This window comes from Phodopus roborovskii, unplaced genomic scaffold (assembly GCF_943737965.1).
Source record: "Phodopus roborovskii unplaced genomic scaffold, PHOROB, whole genome shotgun sequence".
Taxonomy (NCBI): Eukaryota; Metazoa; Chordata; class Mammalia; order Rodentia; family Cricetidae; genus Phodopus; species Phodopus roborovskii.
In genome coordinates, this window is record NW_026126446.1 from 2022553 (window position 1) to 2039613 (window position 17061).

Genomic DNA, 17061 nt, shown 5'->3' on the forward strand with positions numbered 1-17061 from the left:
TTGTTTTTCAATGGGTTTTGGAGCACAAAACGCAGGTTCTAAGCAGTTTACTGATGGAGCCATGTTTCTAGTCCCATGTTTTTACTTTGAACTTTTTAGCATGAATTTTTTTTTTCTACTGATTCTAACTAAAAGAGGGCTCACGAGACTGGTGAGGTGTTGAAATCTCACTGGTCAAATACAGAACCGAAGGCTCTGCTTTATTCATTCGTTCTCTGGCCTCACCTTCAGTAGGCAATTCTGGCCTATTCTTCAAAATGGCTTTGACAACATCATCTGCTTCATGGTGGGTAGGTGGGTGGATGGGTGGGTGGGTGGGAGTGCCCCAAGTTTTAGCTAGGAACATAAGTTCCTAAAACATGCCTAGGAAGGACAGAGGTCTCCATACCAGCCAGTCAGTGGAATTCCTGTCACCCCAGGGTCAACCTGCTGAGGATGAAATGGTTGGCTCCATAGGTTGGGCTCTTAGAAATCACAGCACACTGCAGGTGTTGGGCAAGGCGGGGTAGGGGAGAGCTGAGAGCTGCACGTGGAAGGGCTAGATGTTTCCCACCTTTGACAAGCCCAAGTACAAAATGAAGAAGCCTTTGGAGGTGTCTGCTGGACTATGTATCTGCCAATGTGTGTGGTCATTTTGTCTGTCTGTCCCACCACTGAGAAGTTTGGGACTTGTCCACTGAGCTGTCCCAGACTACCCTGCCTGCTCTACCTGCCACCTTCCTCCAGCCCACCCTGAGGTCTTCTATGTTGGCATCATCCTTCCCTCAAAGCCCTCTGCATGACTTGAGTTTTCTAGTCTTATTGGCCTCCACGTCACTGCTTCCTACCACTTAGAGGACTTAGCCTCTAACTCCTGGAGGTCCTCAGGACACTCCAAGCTTTTCATGTGTCCTGCTTGCTGTGACTGTACCGTAGTAGCTATAGGTGACTGTGTAGTTTCTACAGAGGCTTAGGGAATATGTGGGTTCAATTATAAACCAGGTTTATTAAACTTAGATGGTATCCTGCTAGTATCCTTTCCAAGGTCCAGCTAGGGTAGAGGCAGCAGTGATGTATCCTCTGGGTCTGTGATTGCAGCGGACAGACTTCTTCATACATTGTTGCTTGATACTCTTGAGGTGGGGTGGTGGTGGTGGTGGTGTCCAGATGAGGTTCAGGTCCTCTGACCTATGGGAGGCAGAGAAGCAGAAGAGCTGTGCAATGATTCCATAAAGAAAAGGCTGAAGGTGGCCACAGGATTTCACAAGCAGGAGGTGACAGGCTATCTATCATTCCCTGTTGCATGTCACCGAACCCTTTTGGGAAATCGGTGGAAGATATTTTCTCTCTTCAAATATACATGAAAACAAAATTTTGTTTAGGGGTTAGTTCTTGGATCCTTAAACGCCTATGAACTCAACCTTTGTTCTGGAGAGATCCTGTGTTTGATGAAGATGAGGGGGAGGATGCTCTACACACAGGCCAGTCAAGTATAACTTCTCTTGGTATCTCTGCTATGCTCCTGGAGTGGACTGGGTCTTTTCTCTTGCACCTGTGTATTTCACTTTGTCCAGGTTACTACAGTGGCTTGAAAAAGGGTGTTTTTATGTAAGCAGCTACTGGGAACAGAAATGTAAATTATTTGTCCCTTACCTCAGCTGAATGAATTAAAAACTCCAGGTTGAGAATTGCCAATCTGGAGGATGGTTCAAGGTCAAGAAGGACTAGGGTAAGCTTTTGTTGATGGCTCATCTGCCCTGCTAGACACACAAATACAGTAACTGCTCAGTGAACAGTGACTGCATCCAGTTCTCCTGATTATCAGAGTAGGACTTTTCTCTTGATACCCATAACACTGTGGATCTCCTTCCTTAACTAGTCCAGGGCATCATATTTTAGGCTTAGCTTGGGCCTGGCCAGAAGGCAGATGCTCTGAAAACAATACACAAGGGGTGGGGTCAGAGAGACATTGAACCAGAGGCCTCTCCAAATACCTAGGCTCCAGCATCTTGGAGGAGGAGAGAGGCAAGCAGACAGGGGACTACCTGACAGTAGTAAGCTAAGGACTTTGCCAGGCTTCTGACTGCCAGCTCTCCTCCACACCTGATCTGTGCTGGCCTTGGCACATGCTGCCAGATCTCTGCCAGGAATATACTTGTTAGGCTTGGGGGAGAAGAAACCTCCACTTTTTAAATGAATTACTGACTTTTAAGGTTTCCAGAACTAGAGGATTCCTCTTAACTTCTTGTGTATTTGCCAGGTTCCCACAAATTCCTTCTTCCAGGAGAGTGGTGTCTTTAAAAAAAATAATTACGTGTGTGTGTGTGGGGGGGCAGAGGTTCTAAGGGGACATTTCTAAAGTCCTTCCTTCCTGTAGAGTTTGCTTTTTGAACATTAAAAACCCCTACACATGCCTTCTTAAGCTAGAGTCAGAGAAAACACACATTTACTACCCTTAGTTTCCATTAAAATGAAACAAAACCCACCAACCAAACAAAAACCTACCCTTATTGTTTTCTCAAGAGAAGGGGTAATAAAATATGTTGGTTTTTTTTCTCATCTAATGGTGATTCTTCAACTTTTTATTCTAAAACTCACCCAGTTGTGGGAAAGAATCTAGGGCTCTCTTTAGTTTCCATATAGGCCAGACTTTTTTGCTTTATTATTTTTAAAATCTATTTTGGGGAGTGGGAGGACAAAAACAAAACACACCAAGTCTCTTAAATCTTCCTAAGTCATAAGGAGGAAGCTCCTCAAGAGAAAGTTTGTATTTTTAGGATTTTTCCAAAAAGCCAGCCTCTTTCACCTTTCAGTTTAAGTAAGAGCTCTTAGTCAAAATTTTCTTTTTCTAAATTGGAGTAGGGACTGACCCTTGTTCAACCTTCAACCTCTCCTTTTACTATAGGGCCAGTTTTTAAGTTTTTTTTTTTTGTTTGTTTGTTTTTTGTTTTGGTTTTGTTTTAAAATGACTTGAAATTTTTTGGCAGAGGAGGGTAAAGAGTCTTTCACTGACATTACACAGAAGAGAGTGTTCTTAAACAGTAAATTAAAAATCAGATTTGCTGGGGGATTAGGGAGAGTCCCCTTGGCCCTCAGTTCTCAAACTAATGGGGGGGGGATGCGGGGGAGTAGGGGCAGCCTGGGCTACGCGGATATTCCCAGGAAGCCTTCCAATTGCCCTCTCCCAAACTTTTATTTAAAAAATCAAGCTGACTTTGGGGGTGGGTATTCTGTAGGGGAGGAGAGGTGTTCCCATTAACCCCTTCTGTCCCAACTGAGGCCGCTCCCCAAAACTTTTTGGTGCCCCCACCCCCGCCGCACGCAAGCAGATGCCCCGCGCACGGGGCTGGCGCGGGAAAAGTTTGGGGGGCCGGCCGCGGCGCGGGGGACCGGCGGCTTTGTGTGCGGCGCGGGGCGGCGCGGAGGCCGGCGGCGGAGGCCGAGGAGAGGCTGGGGGCCGGCGGCTGCTCGGAGGCCGGCGGGGGCGGTGCGGGACGCGGCGCGGCGCGGCGGGCGCGGGCCGGCGGGGCGATCTGCGGTCCCCGCGGCGGTCCCCCCCGGCGCCCCCGGCCCCCGCCCCCCGGCCCGCGCGGGGCGGGCGGAGGAGGGAGCGGCAGCGGCGGCGGCGGCGGCGGCGGCGGCAGTGGTGGCAGCGGCATTGTGCGCGCGGCGCAGCCCGGCCCGGGAGGAGCAGGACGCGCCGGGGCCGCCTCCTCCCGCACGGACCGATGAGCCAGCCGGGCGGCGCGGCGGCTCCGCAGGTAACGCGGGGCCGGGGCCGGGGCCGGGGCGGGGACCGCGCTAGCCCCGCGGCTTGCCGAGCGCGGGCACCGGCTGGGGGCTCGGGAGCGGGGCCAGGCGGCTAGGGTGCGGGAGCGGCCCCCCTGGGGCGCTGCGGGGCGCGGGCAGCGCGGGGGCGGCGGCCGGGGCTGACGGGGACCCCGCACCGGGCGCCCCCCGCGGCCCCCTGCTCGGACCGGAGCCCAGAAACAAAGCGGCGAGAGCACGGAGCAGCCATTGCAGTTTGGACAATTCAGATTTTGAGCAAATGCAACCTTCTTCCAGCTCTCCCCCCTCTCCCGAAATTTGCAATTTTCCCCTGACCCTCTCTGCGCTCAGGGTCCCTGGTGACCCCCCAGGAGAGCTTTCCTTACAGGCCCCCATCTTTGCAACAATCTTTTTTTTTTTTTTTAAAGGCCATATTTCCTCCTCTCAATTTTTTTTTTCTAATTTTTCTTCAAACGGTAGTTTTTTCCCATTAAAACGACGCCACCTAGAGGATACTATTTTGTAAATAATAAAAAAAGAAATTAAAATTGAAAAGAAATATTTTTTATTTCTTATTTTTTCCAAAGTTTCCTCTACAAAGCGGTGGAAGAGGGAAGAGATTCTTTTTTTCTATCTTTTTTGGAGTGAAAATTTTCACTTTGATCATTGAAGAAACATGGACACAATTTTTATTTCTGAAGCCAAATCCAGATAATATGTAAATGAAAATTAAGCTGGAATTTGAATGAATTCAATTCTTGAAGGGGAGAAAACAAAAATACCTTCTAAAAGCAAAGACAGTTTAGGTAACCAAGTCATTTTAGTTTGAAGGGGGGTAAAAACTAATTGAAACGAGGAAAGGAGGGAAATAGTTCAGTTTAGGGAAAGCTAGGGTAATTGGCTTTATGAAGTAATTAGAAATTGTGTTGCATTGTAATTTGTGAGTTGTTTTGCTTGGTGGGCAAAGATGACTAATTTTACCATTTGGCAGTGTTCAAAGTTTTTCCATTTCCAAGAAAGAAGGATTTAGAAGAGAAAATAGATTCTAAAATGTTGGCTTTGGACACACCCAAAGATTGTAGCTTTAAATTTTTTTCATTTACATTTTACTGCATTTAACTCCTAAGATTCTAAGAAAAACAGAAACTGGAAAAGTTAGAGTGAAATCCTGCCTGTCTTTTTTCTGGTTTTTGTTAGGTTTTGTGTGTGTGTGTGTGTGTGTGTGTGTGTGTGTGTGTGTGTGTGTTTTGCTTTGATGGAATAATTATGACTGTTTCCTGATTTTGTTTGCTGCAAGGTCTAGGCATTTCTTGTTCTGTTGTTGTTTTTATCTAGAAAATGTCAGGGACCTTTTTCTTGAGCAACGTTCAGTGGGGAAAAATGTCAATTCATATATTGTACAAACTGAGTAGCCCACAGATTTGTAGGAGAGGCCGCCATTAAAATAAGATATGCATAATTAACATTATTATGAAAAACTAACAGTGGATTCGCAGAAGCCCATTTTTTTATGGCACGAAAGTGAATAAATTGATGAAGATTAAACGAATCCTTGTTAAAGAGAATTTCTCCTTTTCAGTCTTGTTCATTCTTCCAACTAGAATATTATTATTTTTATTATAAAATTTGTGTTGGCTTCAGGTTTCTTTGTGATGTGGGGTTGGATAATTTGTTAATATTTTGTATTTTTCAAAATTTTTCCATTACTTTCAAAGGAGAAGATATCCATTAGCCTTGATCATTTGGGGAGTGTGTGTGTTGGGGGGGGTTTGTAACAACAAAAAAGCGCAAATTTTACTGACCCAGCAAGAAAAAAAGATGAAAGAGAATGGCAGAGAGATGAAAATTCTGATTTGTATCCATCTTTCTCAGTAAAAAAACACTTTGCTGAAGAAATGGACTAAAACACCAACTCAGCTATTTCTAGCAGCAAAATTTATTATTTCTCTTTGAAAGAAAAACTAATCAGAATACACACAAAAGCCAAACCCAGAGATGCTTGCCTTTCGAATTTGAAGGCATTTTACAAACAATATTTTACGTGGAGATTTGGGCCTTAAGATGAATCAAATGGAGGTGAAACAAAAAAGGGAAAAAAATTCAAATGACAGATATTGACTGGATTGAAATTTGACAGATGAAAATAAGATCTCTGCTCCAAGAAGGGAAATTTGTGATAAACGAGTCTGACCAGATGTGCTGAGATTTCTTTTTAGTAAAAAAAAAAAAAAAAAAAAAAAGTTCAAAATTTTCAGTTCAAAAGGAGTATGTTGGTAGCAGTTGGGGGATTTTGTAGGACTTGAGGTAGGAGCTGGGGTGGGGATGGGCTACCCTGGTCCCATGACCAACAACCAGTGAATCTTGGAGGCCTGGTGGCCCTAGTCCATGCCTTGCCAACCTCATCTTATGGTAATTAGCTTTCTCAAGGGCTCCTAATTCTGTGAAATGAATTTAACAGTGGCACAGGTTTGACAGTCCCCATCATCGCCATTGCATTTGGGAGATTTTAATTTTTTTTTTTTTTTTTTTTTTTTTAACAAAATCCTTCAAGGCTGACTGGCCACATCCTGACATATTTGGAATGAGCCTTTTTTTCTTTCTCTTAACTAGCATAATTAAAAAATATTTTTTTTTCTGTTGAATTATTTAGGGCAATGTCTTTACGGTCAATGAATTTACAATTTCAGGAGTTCTGGAGGCCTCCTGAGATAGTGGGCTCAAATTTAGCAGTGCTGGAGAGGAAATGAAGTAGGGACAGTTGGATGGGGTAAGGGCATCTGAGAAAAAGTCAGGGCTGAAGATAAGAGGTTACCTCTAGTGCAAAGGATTGAAAATCTTTCAGCTCATCCCTTTGTGCAGCCTGCAATCTGCCATGCCACTCAGATTCCTACAATCTAGTCTGTTGAACATTTTGTTTTGTTGTCTCTGTAGTTATGGTTTATGGCTAGAACTGCAAATCATTTGTTTTGTAGACCTTTTTTTTCCCTCCCTGCAGAATTGGTTATTCTCATCATGTTTGTGTGTAGGAAATAGAAAAATGAAGTGCACGATGGATGGTCCTGTTGGGGGCGGGGCTAGTTTTCTTTTGTTTCTCTTGGTGTCACTGAGGTGTGAGCTGACCTGGGCCTCATCTCTTTCTGCTTCTACTATCTCAGATGACATGAGGCCAAAAAATGAATGTAGGAGCTATTTTTATTAGTTCATGTCAGTTTATCATGCTCATATGATATTGGCCAAAAGATTTGGCAAATTGGACTTGAGGGGTGGTAATTTGATGATGGCCTGGGTTATTTTGGTGAAAGATAATTTATATTCCCTCTCACAGTGGAGAGTCTTATTACTTAATGTTTTGCTTTTCTGCCTAAGGAGATTTTTTTTTTCTAAAAAGGTTTGAAATTTCAAGGACACGATTTATAGTTTGACTTGGACCAAGCAAGGAAGAACAGCTTGCTTATACTTTGAGCTTTGCTCAGAGGTCGAGTTAAACAAGGCTTGCTTGCAGAACAACAAAGATGGCTGGTCAGCTGGATCTAGAAGACACATGGCCCATGGCTTGTGCCATTTGGGATCAGTTGTGAACTGTTCCAAGGTCAGATACAGCTTCTTCCTCACATTTGCTTCAGCCCTTGCTCCAAAGTCTCCACTAACTCAAAATCCTTCCTTCTTCTTCGTGGGTGGTGAAAACTTTCTTGCCCCGTTTGACTGGGTGTAGACAAGCTGACTTCGCATGGGCATAGGGAATTCTCAATAATTGTCACATTGTAGAATTTCATGACGGTTTGTGTCTTCTTTGTGGTGACAAGAAGTGGCTTTGTGGGTACTCAGGGCTAGCTCTCCCAAGGTCTTGATAATGACCTTAGGCAAATCACTATTTCCTGTAGAGCTATGCTTGTGATGTTAAAGGATGGGAATGTGTTGGTTTCCTCACTGATTCTGACTCTAAAGGAGTTAGCTGTGGCTGCTTCATCTTCGTGTAGAGAAAGCCGCTGAAACTACATCTGTGCTCCCATATTCTAGAGAGAGCGGCAGTGGTCAAATGACACGCATACCTCTGGATTACTACGTCTCTGTTAGATTTAGAATCACTGTTTGCTGGTGAGTTGCCGAATCACTTGGTAAATCAGTCAGCGTTAGAGAAGGGAAGATAGAAGAGGACACAGGACAGAACATAGCAGAGGTATTTCATGCCATGCACAGGCACCACCTCATGAAATTTACTTATGCTTGGGGATGTTTTTTATGTTGGGAAGTATATGTCCTGTAGTTGGTCCTAGTCAGAAGATCCCAATCCAAAGTTATTCAACTAGATGAACTCCTTTGGTGGGCTGGGAGAATCTTCAACTTCCTTGTTTATGCTGTGTTTTCACATTCATTGCCTGGTTGACTATAGCGGAACTATCTAGGGTAGGTGTCCTTGGCCTCCAACTTTGTTCCCTGCTTGAATGACTTTACAGCTACCTGTGAATTCTTGGCTCTGTGTGTGTGTGTGTGTGTGTGTGTGTGTGTGTGTGTGTGTGTGTGTGTGTGTGTGAATGAATGAATGTATTTCCTCTGTAGCACCTGAATTGCTGCATTCACCGTCTCATCCTTTAAACATGTCAGAGCAGTGTGGTCTAACAAAAATAGAATTCAAACCACAAGTTGGAGCCACATATGTAATTTAGCATCCACTAGTAACCTATTAAAGAGACTAAAAAGAAACAGGTGACATTGATTTTAGTAAAATGCCCTTTTAACCCTGAATTTGAACAGTGCTACCATTTTGACCCACTATCAATATAAAGAGTAATTAATGTGGCACTCTTTGGGGGAGTATTGGAAATCTGTGAGCATCTCCCTCTAGTAGTGACTCCCAGTTCTGACTGGCAGACACGTATTCTGTTTTAAGTATTGATATGTGGCCAGTGACTGTAGTGGACAGCGCAGGGACATACCCACATTCTTCTGGTTGTTGTTCAAGTTAGCCTCAGAAGGTTAGCAGTATCCGGGCAGTGGTGCTGCATGCCTTTAATCCCAGCACTCGGGAAGCAGAGGCAGGCAGATCTCTGTGAGTTCAAGGCCAGCCTGATCTACAGGGCAAGTGTCAGGATAGGCTCCAAAGCTATGCAGAGGAACCCTATCTTGGAAAAAAAAAAAAAAAAAAAAAAAAAAAAACGGTTAGCTGTGTCCTTCAAGCCCATTGGTGGGGATTCCTCCCTGAGTCCCTTTGAGAATTTCAGCTTCTAGTGGTCAAGTCCACCAATCTATCAGCTCGCACTGGTCAGAGTGGCCCACACCTCTGTTCTCTCAGTTGAAAATGACAGTGGCCAGGAATGTAGTAGGATGTGGCAGGCATATGTGCAGGTGTGTTTGCACGTGTACCTGTGAGTGTGTTCATGTATTCTGGGGTGGGAGTGGGATAAAGCTGAGCTCTGTGTGAAGAGGGCAGTCATTGGAGTTGGGATTTAAATAAAGTGGTGTCTGAAAGAGATATGAAGAGGGTGCAGTGTGAGGAGTGGGGAGCTGAGGGGATGTCAAAGAAATCCATTTCTTAAGTGAAAACATGGGGCCATCGGGAAGTCGCCTCAGGTTAGGCGTTACCTCAGATGCTCAGAAAGCTTCTGACATTCACCCTGTTGGTAACATGGGAAGCTAGGACCAGAGTCTGAAATCCAACCTGGTGGTGTGTGGTGAACTTTGTGTCACTGTGGTTTTGGGGCTACAGTTTCTGCATGTGGAGAAAGGGGTGGATGGATAGTTGTCCTGACCTTGCAGGGGACTTTATGATGAAGAGCCCAGTGAAAACACCAGGCCACGTGAGCTTGTTAGAGGGTGACCAATGTATGTTAGTTCACACTTGACCAAGGGGCCAGTGGGTCTCCATCTGTGGAGACTGGGTCTCATTGACACTACTTAAACTAGTTCTGGAAACCTGGAGGCTTTTCTTTAATAGGTGGGGTAGTATGTTCTCTCTAGAGAACAGCTGAACACCTGAACACACACATTCTCTCTCTTTCTTTCTCTCTCCCTTTAAAGCTTACAGAAGCGAGGCTTTTTATCAGTGTCCCCTGCACTCTTGTTGAGGGATACTGAGTGTTTCTGGGTCCCTTCCAAAGCCAGTGGCCTAGTCTTTATAGAGGTGTGTTCACACTGAGGCCCCTGCCTCGAGTTCCCGCCTTCATCTCTGCCCCAGAGCAGCCAAGGTTCCTCTTCCCCAGCTGGAGTTAAGCTGCTCTCCCTGTGCTCCCCCAACTCCATGGACTTAAACCTGAGCTGGTCTTTTGCACATCTGTCTCTCCAGCCAGCTGGTGACTTCCTTAAGGCTAGAGATCATGGCTTATTCATCTTGGGGTCTGGCACAGGGCAGAAGCTCAGTAAATATTTGATGAGTTAATTTGTCATTTGGAAATAGCTCAGCTGGAATTGAGTCCAGTGAGGAGTGCATGGCCAATTTGGGTTTGGCTATTTGGTTCAAAGTGGTGTCTTCTTAGGGATTCATAGGCAGTGTTGTCTTATGGTTGACTCGGAAGCTCAGCAGAACAGAGAGTGAGCTTTCTTTGACTTTACATGTCTTGGAGATTTTAAAATTACTTTTGACCACATTACCACTCTTACTCCTCACACCCTTGTAAGCATGTACCTATGGAGAGGTCAGAGGTCCCCTTCAAGTTTCTCCTTCCAGAACTCTCCCACCTTCTGTTTTGAGTCAGGGTCTCTCCTTGAACCTGGAGCTCACAGTTCAGCCAGACTGGCTGCCCAGCAAGACTCCTGGAATCTCTTGTCTCTAATTCCCTCACCCCCCCCCAGGGGGTGGGCAGCTACAAGTGTAAGCTACTGTATCTAGCTTTTACATGGATGTTGGGAGTTAAACTTGGGACTTTGTGCTTGCACAGCAAGCATTTTACCCCAGCCCTGTATGTGTGTGTGTGTGTGTGTGTGTGTGTGTGTGTGTGTGTGTGTAGCCCCGTTAGCATCTGTTCATAGTTGCTCTCTACTGTCACTGAACATGGAACTTTCCAGTTCAGCTAATTTGGCTGGCCTGCAAACTCCAAGGATCCTTTCCTGGGTTTATGGTCATGTGCCATCCACACTTGGCTCTTTTTTAAAACCTGTGTTCTGGGAGTTGAACTCAGGTCTTCATGTATACTTAGCAAGCACCTTACTAATCCAGCCTCAGGATTAGACTGGATTGGAAGCCAGCAAGAGTTATCCTCTACTTGGTCGAAACACAGACTGAGTGGGGCACAGCCAGCACCTCATGGCAGTGGCGTGCCAACCATGAATGTGTTTGCTTGAAGAGAGAGTTTTAGCGACTTGCCAGGGGGCTGTTTGCCGAACATTGGACACAAGGGCCCTCAGACTTCAACTGGCTGTGTGATTTGACACCCAGCCAGCCTCATCTCTGGTCCAGTCCTGTGTTTAGATGCCAACTTCAGCTAAAATTAATGATGGGAAACTGAGATTATTGTTTGCTTAATTTCTTTCTGTTTTATATGAAATATTATCATTCTGGAAGCTTGTGCCCCAGTTCAGCAAGGGGATGAGAAAAATTTCAGTTTAAGGTCGACCATGTGTCTTCAAAGTTCACTTCCACCTTCATATTTCATGTGTGTGCTTGTGCACACATGAGTGTACACAGGTGCATGTTGAGACAGTGTTGGCATTGCAGGCATGTACTCCTGCGTGTGGAGTTTTATGTGGGTACTGGGGATCTGAGGCCAGGCCCTCATTCTATGCACCAAGCACTTTATCCACCAAGCCAGCTCCTCACTGCATGCATCGTCACATTTCTGAGTTAGGGAGGTGTATCCAAGTGCTAGTATTCTTCTCACAAATGAGTTGTCCAGCTCCTGGTGGAGTAGGCTGTGACCCAAACTCTTCTGTTTGTCCCTTGCCTTGGCTGGGCTCGGCATCATTGTGGAGAGGACAAGGCTTTACCTAGAGAGGTATCTGCATCTGACTTCAGATCCCCTTCCTGCTGAGTCTTTGGGCGGGTTGCCATTTTTTGCAACCTATGGTGTTTCCTTCTCTGTAGCTACAGAGAGGAGCTGCCCTCCCCATTGCAGAACACCAGTGTGACATTTCTAAAGGCTCACTGGGTAGATCCGAGTTGGGAGGGGCAAGGCTTAGTCCCCATCCTACTGCACCACTTGATCATTTGGGGATCTTGGCCTGTGTTCTTTGCTGATTGCTTTCCTTATCTGTAGTGTGGGGATGACAACACTGTTGACAGTGGTGATGCTAATGGTTGTGAGATGTGAGAAAAACCTTTGTAATAAACAGGGGGCTTTTCATCATCATCATGCTGCTTTTCTGCTGCCTAATCCAGGCATGGCAAATAGGTAGCATACATTCTACCACTTCCCATTTTCAAGCCTGTGGCAGACATTACTAATCAATCATGGCCTTCCTTTCCTTCGACTTGACCAATAGCCTAGTGTGCTTCTTGGTAGAGGCTCTCAGTCACTTGAGTTTAGCATGAGGCACTAGCCAGTTGGTCCTTCCTGAGTTAATCCCATTTACCCCCACACATGCAAATAAAGGGATGGAGGCTGGGCGAAGAAGGTGGGGTGACTGGCCCCCAAACTCAGCAAGTAAGCAGAGGTAGGATTAAAAACATCAGATTTCTTGACTCTTCGAGTGCTTTTCCTGCAATCTGCACATACCCTGTGTTAAAAGGAATTAAAGCTAATTTAGTCTAGAGAAATAGCCAGAGAATCCTGGCTCCTCCCTTCCTTGTTATAATTAGACACCCTTGGGGCTGTCATCAAAGCTGGGCTGGATGGCCTGCTTCTCAGCCCAAACCAAGCAGAGGGATCACATTTCAAGGGGAGGGTGCTGGTGGAAGCATAGCATGGCTATGGCTGGAGAGGGTGTCCCTCCATCTCTGGTACAGTGTAGGTGACAACAGAGGGAAATGGCAGGCCCTGGGATCTCTGGATTGTGGTTGGGTTTGTGACATGCTTGTTTGGATACTGAAACAACACAGGGATGCCTTGGACCTTTCTTGTGTCTTAATTTCTACATCTGGGAAATGGGCTGGTAAGAATTGAGATTACATGTTTGAAAATTAAACACCAAAGCCCCAGTGTGCGTCTTAGTATGTGATAGACTTCGAAGTGCTGGGGAAACGTAGAGATGTGGGAGAATACACTGGTGATGGCTGTTCTTTTCTTAAATGGGGAAGGAGGGAGAACGAGGTGAGGATGGTATTGAGTCGACAGAAAAATGATATAAATATTTTGGCTGACAAAGCAGAGTGGAGTTTCATATGAGCTAGAGAGAAAAAGTGGAGTCAGGTGATGCCAGGCTCTCAGTGGGCCGTGGGCCCCACAGGAGCATCCCTGTGATGTGAGTTGAACTTGGGCAGGGTTGCAGGCCAGGCTGGCATCCTTGGGTACCAGCTGTGGGCCTGGACAGGGCCAGGGAGGAGTGAAGCCTGGCAGGTCCCCTGTGGATAAGAGGCCCGCCCGGTGGCCTTTGGCCAGTCCCTGGTGTTCAGTTTGCTCATCCTATTCTGAGTCAGAAACTGTTCTGGCTTGGAGTTCTGGATGTTATTGTTCAAGACTGCTTGCCTGAGGAGCTGGCCACTCATATTTCAGCTCTGAGCGCCAGTGTACAAATCCCCATCTGCCCCGGGTATTTTTCTAGAAAATTGGAGGAGTGAGGGTGGAGATTTTTTTGTTGGATACATTTGGCGAGGACTTTGTGTTTGGCTTTATTTTGAGCTCAGGGTTCTGTGAGCCAACTTGATGTAAGCAGGATTTTTGGAATGGCCAGAGAGAAGAAATTAAGACATAGTTAGATATTAGGGATTTTTTTCTTTTATTTTCATCTACTGGGAGAAATAACCGTCAAAATTGAAGTGTGTTTATGTGGGGTTTTCTTCCAGTGGATGCTGGAAAAGCAGAGAGTAAAACTGATCCAAAATAGAACTGACACTGGCCTGGAATGAGGCCCCTGGGAGGGAGACTTCCTCGGGCGCCACTGGCCGTAGGTGGAATTTGCTGTGTATCTGGCTTCCTTTCTGTCTGAGTCTGTATCAGGGCAGCTCATGATGACAGTCTGAGTCCCTGACATGTAGTGTGTTCTAGAAACCACAAGCTGAAATGGGGCTAGTAGATCCACATCAGATTTTTAAAGACTTCGTCCAGTGAGAAAAAGGTCCTTCTGATGCCAGTTGCAGTGTGTAACGCTGGTAGCAGGTTGAGATGATTTTCTATGTTGGCTTAAATAAGAGACACTCTTAAGGTTTAATTCACCAGTTTCCTTTCTCATTTATTTATTTATTTACTTTTGTATCCTCTCTCTCTCTCTTTCTTTCTTTCTGTGTATGTGTGTGTATGCACACACATAAAGACCAGAAATCAGCCTCAGGTATCATCCACAGGTGCTGTCTACCTTGTGTTTTGAGGTCTTTCATTGGGACCTACAGCTCACCAGTTAGGCTAGGCTGGCTCGGCGGTGAGCCTGAGGGTCCTTCTGGCTCCATCTTCCCAGTGCTGGGGTTACGGTTCACACCACCACATTTTGCTTTTTCTCTGGGTGTTGGGAAGTGAACTCAAGACCTTGTGCAGCAAGCACTTTACTGGCTGAGCCCCCTATGCCCAGGCTTCATTTTCCTTAAAAAAAAAAAAAAAAAAAAAAAAAGGAACATAGCTGTTAGGATCATTGAAATTGCCCCCTGGGCTTAGTGCTGACCCAAGTCTCACTCCCTCTGTGGTTGAGGAAGTAAAATCCCAGAGAGTGGAGCAAGCCTTACCTAGGGTTGTCACAGCAGCCTCCAGAATGAGCTGGACAGAGTTCAGGACTCCAGTACTGCCAGGAGATTAATGATGATAGTGGCTGGGGTGGTAGCGGTGTAACTGAGTGGTTAGAACAGACCAGGCCATGGGAACTTTGCAGAGCGTTGTGTTGTGCACACAGAGGGAGAGTGAGGGAGAAATAGATTAGCAATTTAGAGGAAGGAGTTAAAAAGTATCCCAGTATTATCCCAGTATCCTTTTTTTTTTTTTTTTTTTTTTTTTTTGAGACAGGGTTTCTCTGTGTAGCTTTGGGGCCTATCTATCCTGGCACTTACTCTATAGCCCAGGCTGGCCTTGAACTCACGTAGATCCGCCTGCCTCTGCCTCCTGAGTGCTGGGATAAAAGTATCCCATTCTGAGCTGGGCGTTGGTGGTGCATGCCTTTAATCCCAGCACTTGGGAGGCAGAGGCAGGCGGATCTCTGTGAGTTCGAGTCCAGCCTGGTACACAGAGCTAGTTCCAGGACAGGCTCCAAAGCAATACAGAGAAATCCTGTCTGGAAAAACCAAAATGAAAAAAAAAAAATCCCATTCTGCTCACCAAGACCTCTAAACATTAGCTGAGAGTTTTGAAAGAAAGTAAAACCAATGGGACAGACAGAAACCGGTGTAGAAGACATTGTCTCCCTACCCCCATCTGCCTGCCAGGTACTGCCTGCCAGGTATCACATATCATACAGTCTTTGCATGGGAACCTGGGTCTTTGTGTGGGTGTGTTCTAGGGGGACATGCTGTAGTGGGGGCTCTGGGCTTTGAGGCCTAGGGGTTGGAACTGGAAGCCAGTTTGTCCCATCATTGCTGGGAAAGCAGGGCTTCTAGAAGACTCAGAGTACATGCTGCCGTAGTGGGCAAATCAGGCAGGTGGGAGGTCCTCTGGCCCTGGCCTCTCACCTGGTCCTGAGTCCTGGAGGGGACAAGAGCCAGGAGTTTGATGTCTAACTTTCCACCCTGGACTCTCACTCTGAGTGTTCTGAACGTTTGAGTGCTGGAAATTCAGAGGTAGTTTTGAATCGGGATCTCTGTCCAAAAGTTGCAGGGTAGCATTCATACTTATCTTACTTTAGTTTTGCAAAATGGATTTTTTTCCTACTTTGAGGTATTTCTACCAGTGCACATTGGCTGAGTGTATATTATATGCTGGGCACTGTGCTAAGCAGTTAACATTGGCATCTCACTTAGTACAGCCATCCCTGTGGCTTTTCAGGGGGCACATACTCAAAACAGGTTAAGTGTGTGTGTGTGTGTGTGTGTGTGTGTGTGAGTGTGTAGCCCCTGGGGTCTTCCTGTCACCATCCCCCAGTATTGGGGTTTCATTGGGGTTTCAGATGCATGCCCCTGTGCCTGTCTTTTACCTGGGTAATGGGGATCTGAACTGGGGTCTTCATGCAGCAGGACTTTTACCCATCAGCCATCCCCTGCTGCAGCCCTTATTTATTTATGTTTTCAATGTGAGTAAACCAAGGTTGGAGATGAAGGGAGGTACCCTACTGGTGGCGTAGGTTGGGTTCAGGTCCTGGTGGACACAGAATTCTAGGCCCTGTGTGAGCCATGTGTCCTTGTGCTGTTATACAGTCAGGGAAAGTGCAGTGACACATAAGTGTGTAGAGTTGGCCGGGCTGGACTTGAGCTCAAGTCTTTCAGACCCTGCCACTCTCCTTTCTCCTTGGCTGTGATGGATTTTCTGACTGGGATGTGGGGGAACTGTGCTCCCCATTATGTTCATCATAGGCTCAGGACCCCCTGGCTTTTATTCCCCAGATCCTTACAAGTCTCAGCGGAGGCCAGCGGGGTGTGTTCTGTGTGCACAAAGCCTCTAATACGGCGTTTGAAAACAGTTGCAGGTTTGCTCTAATTAATTACATTTGACATACTTGGATCTGGGGCCTCCCGGTTGCAGAATGCAAATTTCTACCCAGACAGATGTAAGGTAAGCTTGCAGCCAAGAGCTCTGGTGCATCCCAGCCAGACTTGGCAGTGTTGCTCATGTTCCTCATGGGACAGTGACAGACAGTGAGAAGTGGAGTCAAGACTCAACCCTGGGGATGCCAGGAGCCCACAGGCAGTTGGAAGAGAAATAGCCATGGGTTTTAGGTCTCTAGTCTGGGGTAATCCTTTTCCCTTCTTTGAGCCTCAATTTCGCATGCTGTACAGTGAGAGCTTTGACTGGGTGTTCTCCGAAGGAATGCTGTTCAGTTGTTCAGGGGAAGGAAGGCAATTAGAGAATCAGGGCTTCTTTTTGGAAGGAAAAAGCCTGGAAGTTTGGAAATACAAGGGCTGAGGTGAGAGAGGTGGGAATAGTGAGGGGAGCAGGAGGCTGTAGAACAAGCGGAACGGAGAGAAGGCGGGCTACCTGGTCCAGATGCTGCCACTTGCAGGGTTCCAGCTGCAGAGCCAGCATCTGCATCTGTCCTGCCTCTAATGCACACTCACTTCCCCACCTCTGTTGGGTATTTGTCACTCTGTAAGATAGTACTCTAAAACTCAGTGGCTTAACACAGCAACATCCACTTCTGCTCTTCTATTCTCTGTGG

At 46.3% G+C, this 17061-nt stretch overlaps 1 protein-coding gene across 1 annotated transcript in view; it reads left to right on the forward strand.

The window, feature by feature from the left end:
* The first annotated feature begins 3597 nt into the window (after positions 1-3597).
* Positions 3598-17061, forward strand: part of Znf618 (zinc finger protein 618) — a 166644-nt gene continuing 153180 nt past the window's right edge. Inside the window, exon 1 of the mRNA XM_051187949.1 lies at positions 3598-3740. Within this exon, the coding sequence (XP_051043906.1) occupies positions 3708-3740 (33 nt within the window). The 5' untranslated portion in view covers positions 3598-3707. The remainder of the gene's footprint in view (positions 3741-17061) is intronic.